This window comes from Esox lucius, chromosome 2 (assembly GCF_011004845.1).
Source record: "Esox lucius isolate fEsoLuc1 chromosome 2, fEsoLuc1.pri, whole genome shotgun sequence".
In the NCBI taxonomy this organism is placed as follows: Eukaryota; Metazoa; Chordata; class Actinopteri; order Esociformes; family Esocidae; genus Esox; species Esox lucius.
In genome coordinates, this window is record NC_047570.1 from 38,561,615 (window position 1) to 38,577,417 (window position 15,803).

A 15,803-nucleotide genomic window follows, 5' to 3' on the forward strand; every position below is an offset into this window, starting at 1 on the left:
TCTAGCACCAACTGACAGGCTGGACTCTGGAACCAGAGAGATAGCAGAACTCTAGCACCAACTGTCAGGCTGGACTCTGCCTGGAACCGGGGAGACAGCAGAACTCTAGCACCAACTGACAATCTGCACAGAAACAGAAAACAACAGAAAACACCCAATCACATGGTGATCATGCCTGGTGTAAGATATGATCTACAATCTGCAAACATAGAAATACAAATAGATCTGTATACCTGCTATATATACATTTGTATATATTTATTTATAGTCTTGCTTACCTACCCAGTAACAGGATCCATAAAGGAGACTGGAAGCGCCTAACCAGACTCCATTTCTGGTTTGTCCTACTGACCTGATCTCAGAGCTGCTTCCCAAGCTGGACACTTTTTGCTTGCTATTCTTTCTCCCCCTCCCTGCCTTTCTCCCTTATTTTCTCTTACTAATTTCCTCTCTCTTTCTCTGTCTTGTTTTGGATCTAACGCACACCACATGACAAAAATAATGCTCTGCTGCTCCAAGTCCCTGCCAGACTTTCCCCCCCTCCCCCATCTCTCTGCCCCTTTCTCTGCCCCCCCTGTCTCCCTAATCCTCTCTCCCCCCTGTCTCCACACTCCCTCCTCCCCACCTTTTTCTCAATTCAAAGGGAATTTGCTGGCCTGGGAAACATTTGTTTACATTGCCAAAGCAAGTCGATATTAAGAAAACTACACCTGTCTCCATCTCTTGTTCTTTCTGTAACTGCTTAAGCGCTTGCTCCAGCCAACCCTCTCATGCAAATATGAAGTTCAGGAGCAGACGGCGCCAACTATCCCAGGTTTCGTCTCCAGTAGCAGACCGATATATTTGACAAATGTTGATTGTGTTTATCTTGAAGCATGGCATTGCTTCAGCTTTGATGTGCTCAACCTTTCACATGTCTACAAGAGTCTTGGTGAGTAGAATGTAGAATGCTCTTCTTACCAGCAGTGCGGGACCATGGACCCTGGTCCAGATAATGCTCTGTTGTGCTGACAGCAATGTTGAGCCACCTAAAAGCATACAGCAGCATGTCATGTTATGCCTCTATAGTATTGTATTACAATGACATTTAGACAGAGAGCAAGATAAATACTACAAAGGTTACTATTCATTTTAATTATTTTACAAAATTACAATTATTACTGGTCTGGATTGTTAACAGATCAACACTGTGATCTTCGGTATAATATTACTGTGCAAAATAACGTTATAATAAACGTTATTGACAGACTTGCTCTAAGGTGATCTGCTGTGCGGTGGACACTACATTTCCCACAAATCAGCTGGTCGCAACAAGATGCGCAAATGGTGAAGATGAGGGCTCGGTCAACGCATAGGAAAATGACATGTATTTGTTTGAAATTATACTAGCTTTTTAAACAGTAAAGAATCGTGATATGCGGCCGCATGAATAACGTAATTAATCTCTTATCAGTTCATATTTATTTTGTATGGATCCTGAAAAGCAGACGCTTTTTAGTAGACAAATGGAAGACCTTTAATTATGTAGTTCACAAGGGGCTGTATTTCCCGTTTTACGTATAGAAATCCTTGATAATTTCACGGACATTTATCGTTTATTTGTCTGATTAAATACATTTAAAAAATATATATAAATGCTGCATGTAGAATATTATACTACAGCCTATCTGGATCAGCGAGGATCCGTGCGTGTTTTAATCACTCACTGCTACATGTCGACGTCCTTCAAACGGGACCGTGGTCTCTGGTAAACAAGTTTTAATCTCAGAGATTATTTATTTTATTGAATGGCTTCACCTAGAAGACTGCCGCCGTTCATGACTCGGGATGGCGACTGTTGCCTGGCTTCAACCAGCTCCGTAGTGGACGGGTGGAGCGGGAACGGGCCAAAAGTTCTTGGGCAGACGGACTGACGAGGTAGGATGGCTATGGTCCGGTATTCGCAGTGTCACTCTGTTCTAGGTAGGAATGATGTTCTGAATTCTACTTAAAATTGTGAACAGTTTGTTGCGTTATTTAATGTCTGATTTATTGTGTAGCCTATAGATTTGCGTCATTATTTTATTTCATGCTTTCGGATGAGATGGTGAAGGCGTTTCAGCTGTCTGTTGGGAACTTTTTGCTTAAATTTTTTATTTTCAGCGGGATCTCTGATTTACACATGACCAGGACAGACAAAAGAATGATCCAGAAGAAGCCTTCACAACTGCAGATGAAAGCCACTACTGTGGACAGCACGCCCATTCCCACCACATCAATATCAAAGGTATAGCCCATACCATAGCTGGACCTATCTCTCGTCTCCTTGTTGGACTGTACTGCACACTAGTTTCAACTAATTTCAGCTTTTGAAAGATATCAGCAGGAACATCATGACAGCTCATTTTGTTCTCTAAGTGCCAAATTACAACCTATTCTTTTGACAGTGGACTACTGTTGACTGAGCCCATCAGAAGTAGGGTATTATTTGGAGGCACTAAAATGAGATGTTCTGGCCTGACTTCAGTGTTTCTGTGATTGTAGAAGCAGCAGGGAAGACAGAAGCACAAACCAAGCATTTCTTCAGTCAAATACAATGATGACCACACCTTTCAACTCAAGTGAGCAACCAGCCTCCGATATTTATTACTTACAGTCTTTATCTTTCTTTATCATTCTACCACATTCTACCACATCCAACATAATCCCATATCATGCTACCACATCTTATATCATCCTACGTCATCCTTCCATATTTTATGATCATTCTCTGTTATTCTTCTACATCATCCTACCATATTATATGTTAGCAACACGGCACAAGGTGTGTGGTATATGACCAGTTTACCTCGGCTAACAGCTGTTCTTGGGCATAATTGCTGAATGCCAGGAACCAGCACTCAGCTGTGGTTTATTTGATATATTTCACCTTTATTCACTATCACTGTGATGGTGTTCTTCCTCCCCGCTGGTGGTAAGTCGGTGAGGAAGTCCACCGCCAGGTGTAACAAGGGCCGCTGAGGCTCTGGGAGAGGATGTAGTTCCTCCACTGGAAACGTTTGCGGCCCCTCAGACTGGGCACATGGAGCACAACATGACGTAGTGCCAATCAAGGTTAGAAATCACCCACGACATGACGTAGTGTCATAGTCCTCCCCATCCCAGAACACCAGTACATCACCCACGACATGACGTAGTGTCACAGTCCTCCCCATCCCAGACCAGCAGTACATCACCCACGACATGACATAGTGTCCCAGTCCTCCCCATCCCAAACCACCAGTACATCACCCACGACATGACATAGTGTCCCAGTCCTCCCCATCCCAAACCACCAGTACATCACCCACGACATGACGTAGTGTCACAGTCCTACCCATCCCAGACCACCAGTACATCACCCACGACATGACGTAGTGTCACAGTCCTCCCCATCCCAGACCACCAGTACATCACCCACGACATGACATAGTGTCACAGTCCTCCCCATCCCAGACCACCAGTACATCACCCACGACATGACATAGTGTCCCAGTCCTCCCCATCCCAGAACACCAGTACATCACCCACGACATGACGTAGTGTCACAGTCCTCCCCATCCCAGACCACCAGTACATCACCCACGACATGACGTAGTGTCACAGTCCTACCCATCCCAGACCACCAGTACATCACCCACGACATGACGTAGTGTCACAGTCCTCCCCATCCCAGACCACCAGTACATCACCCACGACATGACGTAGTGTCACAGTCCTCCCCATCCCAGACCACCAGTACATCACCCACGACATGACGTAGTGTCACAGTCCTCCCCATCCCAGACCACCAGTACTTTGCTCTGAGCGCTTCCAGGGTTCAACAACGATGTGAGTGGTGCTGTGATGGTGCTGAAGTCTTTGATCAACCTGCGGGAAACGTTGGCGAATCCGATGAAGCTCAGTAGCTCCTTGATGGTTTTCGGGTTAGGGTTTCGGGACTCCCCATGACCTCACTGCATCCACCACCATCTCCTCCATCTTCATGCCCTCCTGAGCAATGTGGTATCCCAGGTATCATATCATCAATATACACCACTGCGTACCTCCCCAGCATATCCCGTAATTCTTCATTAAGGAATGCCTGGAATGCCTGGAAGCATTGGCTAGCCCTTATGGCATCATCAAAAATTTATAGTGGCCTGACGCCGTGCTGAATGCTGTCTTCCACTCATCTCCCTCACTCGCAAAGTTTGTGCACACTCAGGAGGTCCAGCTTCGTGAAGACTTGTGCCCCCCACAGATTCTCTATGGCCGATGGGACAGGGGACATCAGGTAACGGTATTTTGTGGTGATGGTGTTGAGTCCCCTGTAGTTGATACACAGCCTTAGACCCTTTCCTTCTTTTTAACAAAGGAAAAAGCTCCCTGAATCAGGGGAGGTGGAATGGTGGATGTGCCCCTGTGCTTGGATCTCCTTGATGTAGTTCTCCATCACGTCCGTTTTGGCCATAGAGAGCAGGTAGATCTTGTTCCTGGGGGGCACCTGGCCTTTTCGGTGGAGAACACCCTGCTTAGGTCTGCATACTCCGACAGGATGTCGCAGGGCTCTCCACGGATGTGGCTCCACACGTCACCATCAGGCCGACATTCTGGCACCCCGTTAACAATCCCAGGATCTTCCATTTGCTCCAGGCGATGTTGGGATCATGCTGTTGGAACCATGGAAGACCCAAGATGATGTGGTGTATGGACGATGCCATAACCAGGAGTTCCACCACCAATCTCTCACGATGGCGGCCGTTGATGGTGAGCGTTAGAGGGCGAGTCACCTGGGTAATCGAGCCAGACCCCACAGGATGATCATCCAAAGCCTGAATGGGCATCAAGGACCTGAAATGGTGCAACAGCATCTCTAGTGCGGTGACTAGGGACTGGTCTATGAAACTCCCCGTGGCTCCGGAGTCAATCAAGGCTGTAGAGGGGTGAGAGGGAAAACCACCAGACAGCGCAATCTGACATAAGCGCACATAAGGTGACATTGGCTCCAGGTCTTCCGGCTCCAGGTCTGGGCACAGCAGCACCCCTTTTGGAAATGCCCCTTCTCCTTGCAGAACAGACCCTGATGACTCCAGCATTCTCTCTCCTCCGCGGGGAGCCTGGTTATTCCCAGCTGTATAGGCTTGTGTTCCGGCTCCATCCAAGAGGGTGTGTGATGGGGATGGCGTGCCAGATGGTCACGATCCAGGAGCTGCTCATCAATAGAATTTGCAGAGAAGATGAAGGCGTCCAGCGACATGGAACTGCTTGCGCTTGCTTGCCCACAATCCCTTGTGAAAGTTGTTAGAGCTGGCCCGTTCCACCTGCTGGACGCCGCCACCATCTGGAACGACAAGGCATACTCAGAGGCCATGCTGTTGCCCTGCCTCAGGTGCAAAAGTCACTCACCCCCATCCCGAACATCTGAAGGATGGTCAAAAATTGCTCAGAATTGCGCCATGTATCTATAGGAAACCCATTCAGTTCCCCAGAACCGCTATCCCACAGAGCCGTTGCCCATTTGAGAGTTTGTTTAGAAATTCTAGGTACAATTAAATGGCCTGCATCTTGCGATCGTAGGTTACGTGTAGGTATGTATGGCTGGATCATTTCAGCAAGGTAAGTAGGAGCTAGTCCATGTATAGATTTATAGGTTAACAATAACACCTTAAAATCAGATTTTGGTATATTGGCAGTATATTGGCTCTTATAAACTGGTTGGCATCACAAATAGAGCTGAAAAAAGTGATATCATTTTCTTTGTATTTGGTTTCTTATAAACTGGATGGCTTAAATTCGGAATGCTGATTGGCTGATAGCCGTGGTATGTGAGGCTGAGTACCCCAGGCATGACATTACATCACTTATTACAACTCTAATCACTCTGCAATACGTTATGTCTGAGAACAGGTCTTTACTGTGGTATATTGGCCATAAATCACACCCCCTTGTGCCGTGTTGCTCACTTATAGCACAGTTATCAGGCAATCAGAATTCAGGATTGAAAGCCCTCCGAACCACATCCTCTTTTCCTCCCTGCTGTCTGATTTGGATAGGAAGGAGAGGAGAGAGAAGCGAGAAGGGAGCAGGAGCAGAGAGGAGCAGAGCAGGAGAGAGAGGAGAGGACAACAGCACAAGACTGGAGGCCTATCTACAGGCCGGTCTAAGGGATGGCACCCAGGCCAGGAGACTGGCCAGCTGGGTGTGCAGGGTGAGGCAGAGGGGGAGGTGGGAAAGAGGGGGGGAGTGGAGCTCAGTGTTGGAGACGAGGATGTAGACACTGATTTATCTGACTCAGAGAGGCTCCCTACGTCCTCCCTCTCCTCCTTTCCTCCTCCCCTCAACCTTCGACCAGAGATTCTTGACTCCCAGCACCTCCAGCCTGACCACACCTGTAGTCGGTTGACCTACCCAGACTTCCTTCCTCCTCCCTTCAACTCCTGGAGCCTCCAGCAGCTGGCCCTGTTCCTCCACCCAGAGGAGAGACACACCCACCGCTCCAGGGCTGCAGGCCTGCAACTGGACAGGTATCAGACTTCCTGTATGTCTGTTACTCCAGGGCTGGTCACAGGACCAGCCTTCTGATGGCCCTCTTCTTTAAGGCCCCCAAGACATGCCTTGCCTGCTGGGTCCGTATTCGGATATGATTTCCACAGGTTTAGATTGAAGGCATTCTAGTAACGGAGCCATTTTTAGTTGACCTGGCTGGCCGAGTGACTGTAAGTGACATGATAAAGTTATCACAACAACGTGTATCTTGATGTCAGACAATGTGATGTTCCCCGAAGAGGCAGTCCTTCAGTAACCTCCCTGTCTCTCAGTCCACCTAGAGTATTTTGGCCTTGAATGCAACCGAGTGGGTCATAAACATGGCACATTTATGCCATGAAACCATGTGCTAAGTGAGTGGTGAAATAGAACCATGGAGTTTTACCATTAGTTATATAAAATTACGGTGACACCTGACCTTAAAGGTGTTGACCAAGAATGACCAGGGACTATTAGATTGTTGTTGTTAAAATATTTATACCCTCCAAAGTTTTGACTCTGACTGAAAAATGTAAATATTTATCTAGTCAAGATGTACTGTGAGTTGCCTGTCTGAGACATTGGATGCCTTAGTGTTCTTCTGAGCTTTCTTCGTTGCTTTAATTCATGTTGCGTTCTCAGTGCTGGCACTGGGTTAGCCAAGGGCTCATTAGTAAGCATTTAGTTTAACTGTCTAAACAAGGGGTGGACCCGTTTTTGGTAAAAAGGCCTTATCCTAATCGACATGTGAGCCACAAAAAGACAACATACTTGAATCTAGTTTAAGAATTTTAAAGAGTGGCCTGGAGTGTTTTCTAAACCTAGTTAACCCACTCTAGTGTAGACGCTGGTATAGATCGTGGTGTAGACCCTGGTGTAGATGCTGGTGTAGATGTTGGTGTAGATCCTGGTGTAGATGCTGGTGTAGACCCTGGTGTAGATGCTGGTATAGACCCTGGTGTAGATGGTGGTGTAGACACTGGTGTAGATGCTGGTGTAGACCCTGGTGTAGACACTGGTGTAGACACTGCTGTAGAATGACCACTGACAACTGGTTTGGTTTAGGTACTTGGACCGTCTGCTGCAGATGGAGTTGCTCCAGATCCTGAGCATTCAGGAAGAGAGTGGAAATGTCTCGCCTGTGCCAACCAGCCGCTGCTCCTCCCACTCTGAAGCTCACTCCCGGCACAGCAGACTCAGCTCGCCCAAGTGTATTCTGCAGTGCCAGAGGGCATTCCCGCTCGCTCTCCTCTCCTCCCTGTCTCCTTCTGCCCGGCTGTCTGACTCCCTAGTCCCGCCCGGTACTGGGACATTCCACTCACACACCCGACACATCTTCCCCCCTGCCTCTCACCATGGCCCCTCTCGCCTCAGCCCCCTCCTGGAACGGCTGGACCGCGTCTCCCTTCCCAAGAGGAGCTGCAGTGAGAGCCGGGTCCGCTCCATTGAGAAGATTCTGGCTGTTGAGCGCCAGAGGTGTGTCAGCCCTTCCAGGGGAACTGGACACCTGAAACGGATGCAGGCTTTTGGGAACATCCGCAATGCTGCTAGTCCTGTCCGAAGACACAGGGCCTCATCTGCCGTCAGGGACCCCAGTTTGGGGTCTGGGTCAGGTACTGGATCTGATGCTTGGGAAACGGCTAGAGGAAGGACTGGGTCTGGCCTTACTCAGGCCCTCTCAGGACCCTCCAGTGGTGTAAGGACAAGGAGAAGTGAATCTGAGCGAAGGAGAGCGTTTGGGGAAGTTGCTGGAACAGAGGCTGGCTCTGGGATAGGGTTGGGTGTGGAGGCTTGGGGACGGGCCATGGAGAGGGCTGTGTTTGGGACCAGGACTGTCAGAGGACTGCACTGGACTGGCTCTGGGTCTAGAACTGGGTCTTGGGCTTGGACTGGGTCCAGGTCTGAGCCTGGAAAGAGACTGGGCTGTGAAGGAGCTGGAGAGAAGGTTAGGAAGAAGGTTGGTAATAGGGGTGGGGCTAAGGAGAGGGGCGGGGATAAGGAGAGGGTTGGGGATAGAGAGAGGGGTGGGGATAAAGAGAGGGGTGGGGATAAAGAGAGGGGTGGGGATAGAGAGAGGGGCGGGGATAGGGAGAGGGGTGGGGATAAGGAGAGGGGTGGGGATAAAGAGAGGGGTGTGGATAGAGAGAGGGGCGGGGATAGGGAGAGGGGTGGGGATAAAGAGAGGGGTGTGGATAGAGAGAGGGGCGGGGATAGGGAGAGGGGTGGGGATAAGGAGAGGGGCGGGGATAAGGAGAGGGGTGGGGATAGAGGTGGGATTAGGGGTGGAGTGAGGGAGAGGGGTGGGGTTAGGGAAAGGGGTTACTTTATGGAGAGGGGTGGGGCATTGTCTGTAGTCACGCACCCCAGACAGGCCAGTGTCAAGGGCAGAAAAAGCAGATCAGAGAGGAGGACTGTGGATTGTGAAGGCGGTGGGGTGGAGCCTATCTGTGTAGCTAGGGCTGGGGTTGAGCCTGTCTGTGTAACTAGGGCTGGGGTGGAGCCTGTCTGTGTAGCTAGGGCTGGGGTGGAGCCTGTCTGTGTAACTAGGGCTGGGGTGGAGCCTGTCTGTGTAGCTAGGGCTGGGGTGGAGCCGTTCAGTGTAGCTAGGGCTGGGGTGGAGCCTGTCAGTGTAGCTAGGGCTGGGGTGGAGCCTGTCTGTGTAACTAGGGCTGGGGTGGAGCCTGTCAGTGTAGCTAGGGCTGGGGTGGAGCCTGTCAGTGTAGCTAGGGCTGGGGTGGAGCCTGTCTGTGTAGCTAGGGCTGGGATGGAGACTGGCCGTGTAACTAGGGCTGGGGTGGAGCCTGTCTGTGTAGCTAGGGCTGGGGTGGAGCCTGTCTGTGTAACTAGGGCTAGGGTGGAGCCTGTCTGTGTAGCTAGGGCTGGGGTGGAGCCTGTCTGTGTAACTAGGGCTAGGGTGGAGCCTGTCTGTGTAGCTAGGGCTGGGGTGAAGCCTGTCTTTTGTGGAGGAAATGCAAAACTGACCCCAGATCAGGGTATAGTGGCCACTTCACCAAACACTATAAAACTAGACAGTGTTACCCCGGTAAGGGAACATCCACTTCCAAGAACCTCTACTTCATTCAGAATAATAAATGGGAAACAGATTGAATTAAATAAAAAAATAACTCAAGCAGTTGTCACCTCACCAACAACTAATGTATATGCAAGGATGTGAACATACAGATTGCACAGAAAATGACTTTGGTTGATCTCTAGGATTATTGTTGACTGGATAATATATGTCATGCGTATTGGCAAGTGGTTAAAGATTGTGTATCGATTGTGATCAATGCTGCAAATCCCTTTTTTCCTTTTAAAATGATTGGTAATTAATCAGTGTTGTGACTTAGCGTTAAACCTCTGGTTACACTGGTCCTCAATGTTCCTGGCAGGTTCTATACATTTTCTGATGTTTTGAATTCTAGACCAATTTCTTAATGTATCCTTTATTTATATTTCAATGTATTACATTTCTTAGAAATAAGAACAATAAATACATTTGTGTTCTGGTTTGTTACTCTCTGAACATTATTTACAGTGTTTTAAAACGTTTTTTACAAGTTATTGGATTTCTATGAAATAAATGTAGATTTCCTACACATGCGTCTTTGATTAAATTAATTGTTATTTAATGCGTATGACTTCGTAATTATTTTGCCATCGGAACAAATGTCTTGCGGCGTCATTGTAGCAAGTGGGAAGTATTTTTGTTGTAACACAGTTATCATGGAGGCGCAACGCATTTTAGAATATCTGACTGAAGTTGAAGAGGCAGCAGAGGATATTCTTGCAAACAAACAACAGGTAATATTTTTGATATATAGAAATATGTAGTATATTTGTACATACGCGTTTACTGTCTTTTTTTAGGCTAATTAAATAGTTTGTAATGTGACCAAACATTCGCTCCTCTGGGAAGCTGGTTAACGCCGACATCTCGCTTAATGTCACTGCATTTAATAACGTTAACACGACTTATGTCATTGTTGCTGCTTTTAGATCGTGGATCTGGACAAGAAGCGGAACATGAACAGGGAAGCGTTGAATGCTCTTAAAAATGAGTTAGTTTCAGAAGGTGGGTGATGTTCAGATTGTTTTCATTTTGGCGCTCTAATCCAAAGCCTGGTTACTACACTTAATTCTTACCGTCTTCGGAACAGTACACAAATTATCATAAAGTCACAGAGGTTGAGCTGTGGAAATGGAAGACAATATAACATGTATAAAGAAATATACATTTTTATAATTATTTATATATCCATCCTTAAATAAAAATGTCTCTAAGAATGACACTGGTTTTGTAACACCTAAAATAGTCAACCACTCAATGGTTATGTTTGTGTTTGAAGAGAAAGTCCAGGTTTGCTTTGGGAACATGTTCATAAAATTCCCCAAAGCCAAGACGAAAGAGATGATCCAGCAAGGTGAGTTAGTTTGAGCTCATTGTCAGGTCAGTATTTCTATTCCATGACGAAAGATACATTTCAACACTGTGATGTCATTGGTCTATCTGTCCAGATCAGGAACAATTGGACGAGGAGATCCACAAACTTCGCAATGTGATGAAAGACCAACTGAACCACCTCAACAACCTACAAGGTAAAACCAGGGCATTCAGTTGGTATCCTTAGTGACATCATATTCCCTTTAAGAAAAATGTTGTTGACCACAATCACTAGGTCCCTCCTTAAAGGGACAGTTTCACAAATACGAAATGGCACATTCGTGTCCTTATCTTTTATGCAGCCTATGGACAAGTGTTGCCAAGACGTAATGCATTAGTTCTCCTGGCACTTTTTTTAAAAATTATTATTAATGTAGGACTTTGAGGTTGAATCCTTGACCTGTCAATGTTTATAATTAGCTGTTTTTATGATTGTGATTTATGAATGTGATTTCTTAATTTTTCTTATAATTAGACTACCTGTGATTGTTTAGTTTGTCTTTTGTAACTTTTAAATAACAACTTGCTGCTGCTGTCTTGCCCATGGTGCTCTTGGAAACGAGACTTTTAATCTCATTGAACCTTTCCTGGTTAAATAAAAGTTTTATAATAATAATGTAAACTATTTTGGAGCAGGCCTCTCTTGAACATGTGATTTGGTCTAAATAAAATGTTAATTGTGTCAACAAAGGTATACATTTTTTTTATATGTGCAGCCTTCAGTACAGGGATGATGTGAACACTTGTTGTGTTTCCAGGGAAACCAGAGCTGACTGGATACAACCTGTCTCCTCTCTCCAGTGACGAGGTGAAGGCCATCAACCACCTGTTGAAGAGATGATGGTTTGGAATAGAAGTCGGGTTTCTTACGTCATCTCACCTTTGTCTAAAATGTTGATGAACATTTCAAAACTCTTGCTTAGTAAGATAAAAAAATATTAAAAAGTATCCTGACTGAAAGATGTCTATCAACAAGGGGAGGGCTATTTTCAGTTTATTTATTAACCAATTAAAATGTTCTCAACTCTCATCACTTTCCTGTTAACAGAATTATCAAGATTCTGAAAAATAGAAGTAGACTGATATTAATACTTCTGTTTTGCTTTAATTGAAGCACTGCAGTGTTTTCAGTGTCATTCACTTTGGTTCCAAACAGTTCTTCTCTGGCCCCTTTGGAGGAGGGGAGGCATAGAGAGTGAAAATGAATTCTTCCAAAAGAAGCAAACAAATGAATTGTTAAATATATGTACTGATATTAAAAGACTCAATACTCGACATCTCTACCACTCAGAAACTCAGAGGAGTGAAAGCCTCCACTAGTCTGGAATACCATGGAATTAATTGAACTAGTTTTTTCCAGTAGTGACCTGGCATGGACTTGACCTTCGGTGACCCTGGACTGTGTTATGTCACTACCATGTTTTTTGTGTCTGGGATGTGTAATATACATGTCACTACCATGTTCTTTGTGTATGGGATGTGTAATATACATGTCACTACCATGTTCTTTGTGTCTGGGATGTGTAATATACATGTCACTACCATGTTCTTTGTGTCTGGGATGTGTAATATACCTGTCACTACCATGTTCTTTGTGTCTGGGATGTGTGATATATATGCAGCTGGATATATAACCATGATCCATGTGTCATTATGTAATTATTTGTTGGAGAACAACCAGCAATGATATCACATGTATTTTGGTCTGGAGTTATATTTGTGTCTTTCAGCCGCCTGTTCTTCTGTATCAGTGTTCAGAGATGTTGCATTGTTTCTATGCTTCCAGCAGATGGCAGTATGTCTCAGTGAAAAGCCAAGCAGGCGTAGGGAGCTTCTATATTAAATAACCTGATACCAAGTTCATCTATGAAAAGACTCCCTGTGTATTATTGTCGGTTCCTGTAAAGTTAGGGGTGTGTTTAGTTGTTCTGAATGCTTTGAGATTACTGTGTTCAGACAGGGAACAGGACAGGGCATGATTTGCTCTGATGCTGGTTGATGTGTGGGCGGTACAGCAACAGTTACATGAAGGGAGACACCGTAGCTTCCTGTTCAGAAGCACAGTAGTGTGGCGTGTCGTGGCACAGTAGTTCAGAAACAGGGTAGCGTGACATGTCGTGGCACAGAAGCTTCCTGTTCAGAAACACAGAGGGTAGAGTGGCGTGTCGTGGCACAGAAGCTTCCTGTTCAGAAACACAGAGGGTAGAGTGGCGTGTTGTGGCACCGTGGCTTCCTGTTCAGAAACACAGAGGTTAGCATGGCGTGTCGTGGCACAGCAGCTTCCTGTTCAGAAACACAGAGGGTAGAGTGGCGTGTCATGGCACAGCAGCTTCCTGTTGTGTTGGGTTTTCTGGCCTCTGGCCAGGGTGGTGAGCATCTGACTTTAGGATGTGTCTACACAGGCAGACAAAATCACGTGCCTTCAGCAGGATGGAACCTTTTATACTGTTCTAGAAATGGGATCCAGATAAACACCCCTCTGTAGAATACGGAATCAACTCCGTTCTTCTGTCTGCAATATTACAGAATGCATGACCTAATTGTTTTGATACACAATCTGAATACAGATGCATGTTTGAATGTTGCTTTTGAGTTACTTCAATATAATGTAGTTATTACTATATCACATCTCAGTCCTGTCTGACCTGGTAGTTAATACCGAGGTCTGAATCAGTCCCGTCTGACCTGGTAGGTAATACCCAGGTCTGAATCAGTCCCGTCTGACCTGGTAGTTAATACCCAGGTCTGAATCAGTCCTGTCTGACCTGGTAGTTAATACCCAGGTCTGAATCAGTCCTGTCTGACCTGGTAGTTAATACCCAGGTCTGAATCAGTCCTGTCTGACCTGGTAGTTAATACCCAGGTCTGAATCATATACTAGAAGTGTTTTGGCCATCCCGGACCGGATTCAAACCGTTCTGTTCAACAGCATGCATCCAGGGGCAGGTTATTAGATGTTCTGGAAAATGGACATGTCGTGGCTGTCTCTGTAAAGAAAGTAGACAGACAGAAGTTGAGGCATTCAGTTACTATTCCAATAAATGTAAGAATGTGTGAAATGACTTAGTGACTTAATGACGTATGGTGGTCAGGTGTAGGTGTGTGAAATGACTTCGTGACTTAATGAGGTATGGTAGTCAGGTGTAGGTGTGTGAAATGACTTATTGACTTAATGAGGTATGGTAGTCAGGTGTAGGTGTGTGAAATGACTTATTGACTTAATGAGGTATGGTAGTCAGGTGTAGGTGTGTGAAATGACTTATTGACTTAATGAGGTATGGTAATCAGGTGTAGGTGTGTGCAATGACTGAGTGACTTAATGAGGTATTATGGTCAGGTGTAGGTGTGTGAAATGACTTAGTGACTCAATGAGGTATGGTGGTCAGGTGTAGGTGTGTGAAATGACTTAGTGACTCAATGAGGTATGGTGGTCAGGTGTAGGTGTGTGAAATGACTTATTGACTTAATGAGGTATGGTGGTCAGGTGTAGGTGTGTGAAATGACTTAGTGACTCAATGAGGTATGGTGGTCAGGTGTAGGTGTGCCCACAGATGCCCTCCCTCATGGGTTTGTCCTAACAGTGTTCAAAGTTTATAGAAAATGGTGGAACGATCAAAAAATATCCAGTCAACATCAGGCCTTTGAGCAAAAACACACAGCGCAGTTTAATGGTGAGGGGTGAGACGGCACCTCGAAAAGCACAACCCGTCAGTATGTTACTGGGTACATGAACTACAACATTGCATAAATTAGTAGTGGAAAAATTATGAGTGGCCTCTGCATTCTCCAGATGTCAAGCTAGTAGAGTCTCTTTGGAGTGAGATGGAACAGATCGTTTACATATGCAGATGTAGGTTACCATGTCTGGCTGCAGAGTACCTCTACCACAGTACAACTGGTAGCAACTGCATGGTCACGTCAGCAGGGACCAACATTCCAGTGGAAGGCTTCCAACACCTAGTAGAACCTAACAGTCCAGTGGAAGGGTTTTAACACCTAGTAGAACCCAACAGTCCAGTGGAAGGCTTCCAACACCTAGTAGAACCTAACAGTCCAGTGGAAGGGTTTTAACACCTAGTAGAACCCAACAGTCCAGTGGAAGGCTTCCAACACCTAGTAGAACCTAACATTCCAGTGGAAGGCTTCCAACACCTAGTAGAACCTAACAGTCCAGTGGAAGGCTTCCAACACCTAGTAGAACCTAACGGTCCAGTGGAAGGCTTCCAACACCTAGTAGAACCTAACAGTCCAGTGGAAGGGTTTGAACACCTAGTAGAACCTAACAGTCCAGTGGAAGGCTTCCAACACCTAGTAGAACCTAACAGTCCAGTGGAAGGCTTCCAACACCTAGTAGAACCTAACAGTCCAGTGGAAGGCTTCCAACACCTAGTAGAACCTAACAGTCCAGTGGAAGGCTTCCAACACCTAGTAGAACCTAACGGTCCAGTGGAAGGCTTCCAACACCTAGTAGAACCTAACAGTCCAGTGGAAGGGTTTTAACACCTAGTAGAACCCAACAGTCCAGTGGAAGGCTTCCAACACCTAGTAGAACCTAACAGTCCAGTGGAAGGGTTTTAACACCTAGTAGAACCCAACAGTCCAGTGGAAGGCTTCCAACACCTAGTAGAACCTAACAGTCCAGTGGAAGGCTTCCAACACCTAGTAGAACCTAACAGTCCAGTGGAAGGGTTTGAACACCTAGTAGAACCTAACAGTCCAGTGGAAGGCTTCCAACACCTAGTAGAACCTAACAGTCCAGTGGAAGGCTTCCAACACCTAGTAGAACCTAACAGTCCAGTGGAAGGCTTCCAACACCTAGTAGAACCTAACAGTC

The 15,803-nt window shown here is 46.1% G+C and overlaps 2 protein-coding genes across 3 annotated transcripts; both read left to right on the top strand.

The window, feature by feature from the left end:
- Positions 1–641: 641 nt before the first annotated feature.
- Positions 642–9,935, top strand: LOC105006642. The gene is made up of 7 exons (XM_029114071.2): positions 642–931; positions 1,805–1,917; positions 2,143–2,266; positions 2,524–2,600; positions 6,054–6,524; positions 7,591–8,530; positions 9,918–9,935. The coding sequence occupies exons 1-7, from the start codon at positions 851–853 to the stop codon at positions 9,933–9,935; spliced, it is 1,824 nt and encodes a 607-aa protein (XP_028969904.2). The 5' UTR covers positions 642–850.
- Positions 9,936–10,200: 265 nt separating this feature from the next.
- On the top strand, positions 10,201–12,842 carry pdrg1 (p53 and DNA-damage regulated 1). 2 transcript variants are annotated; one of them, NM_001303756.1, is given in 5 exon segments: positions 10,238–10,329; positions 10,525–10,600; positions 10,875–10,949; positions 11,044–11,124; positions 11,728–12,242. In NM_001303756.1, coding segments are annotated over 5 exon segments (393 nt in total). In that variant the 5' UTR covers positions 10,238–10,251; the 3' UTR covers positions 11,811–12,242.
- The last annotated feature ends 2,961 nt before the right edge of the window (positions 12,843–15,803 follow it).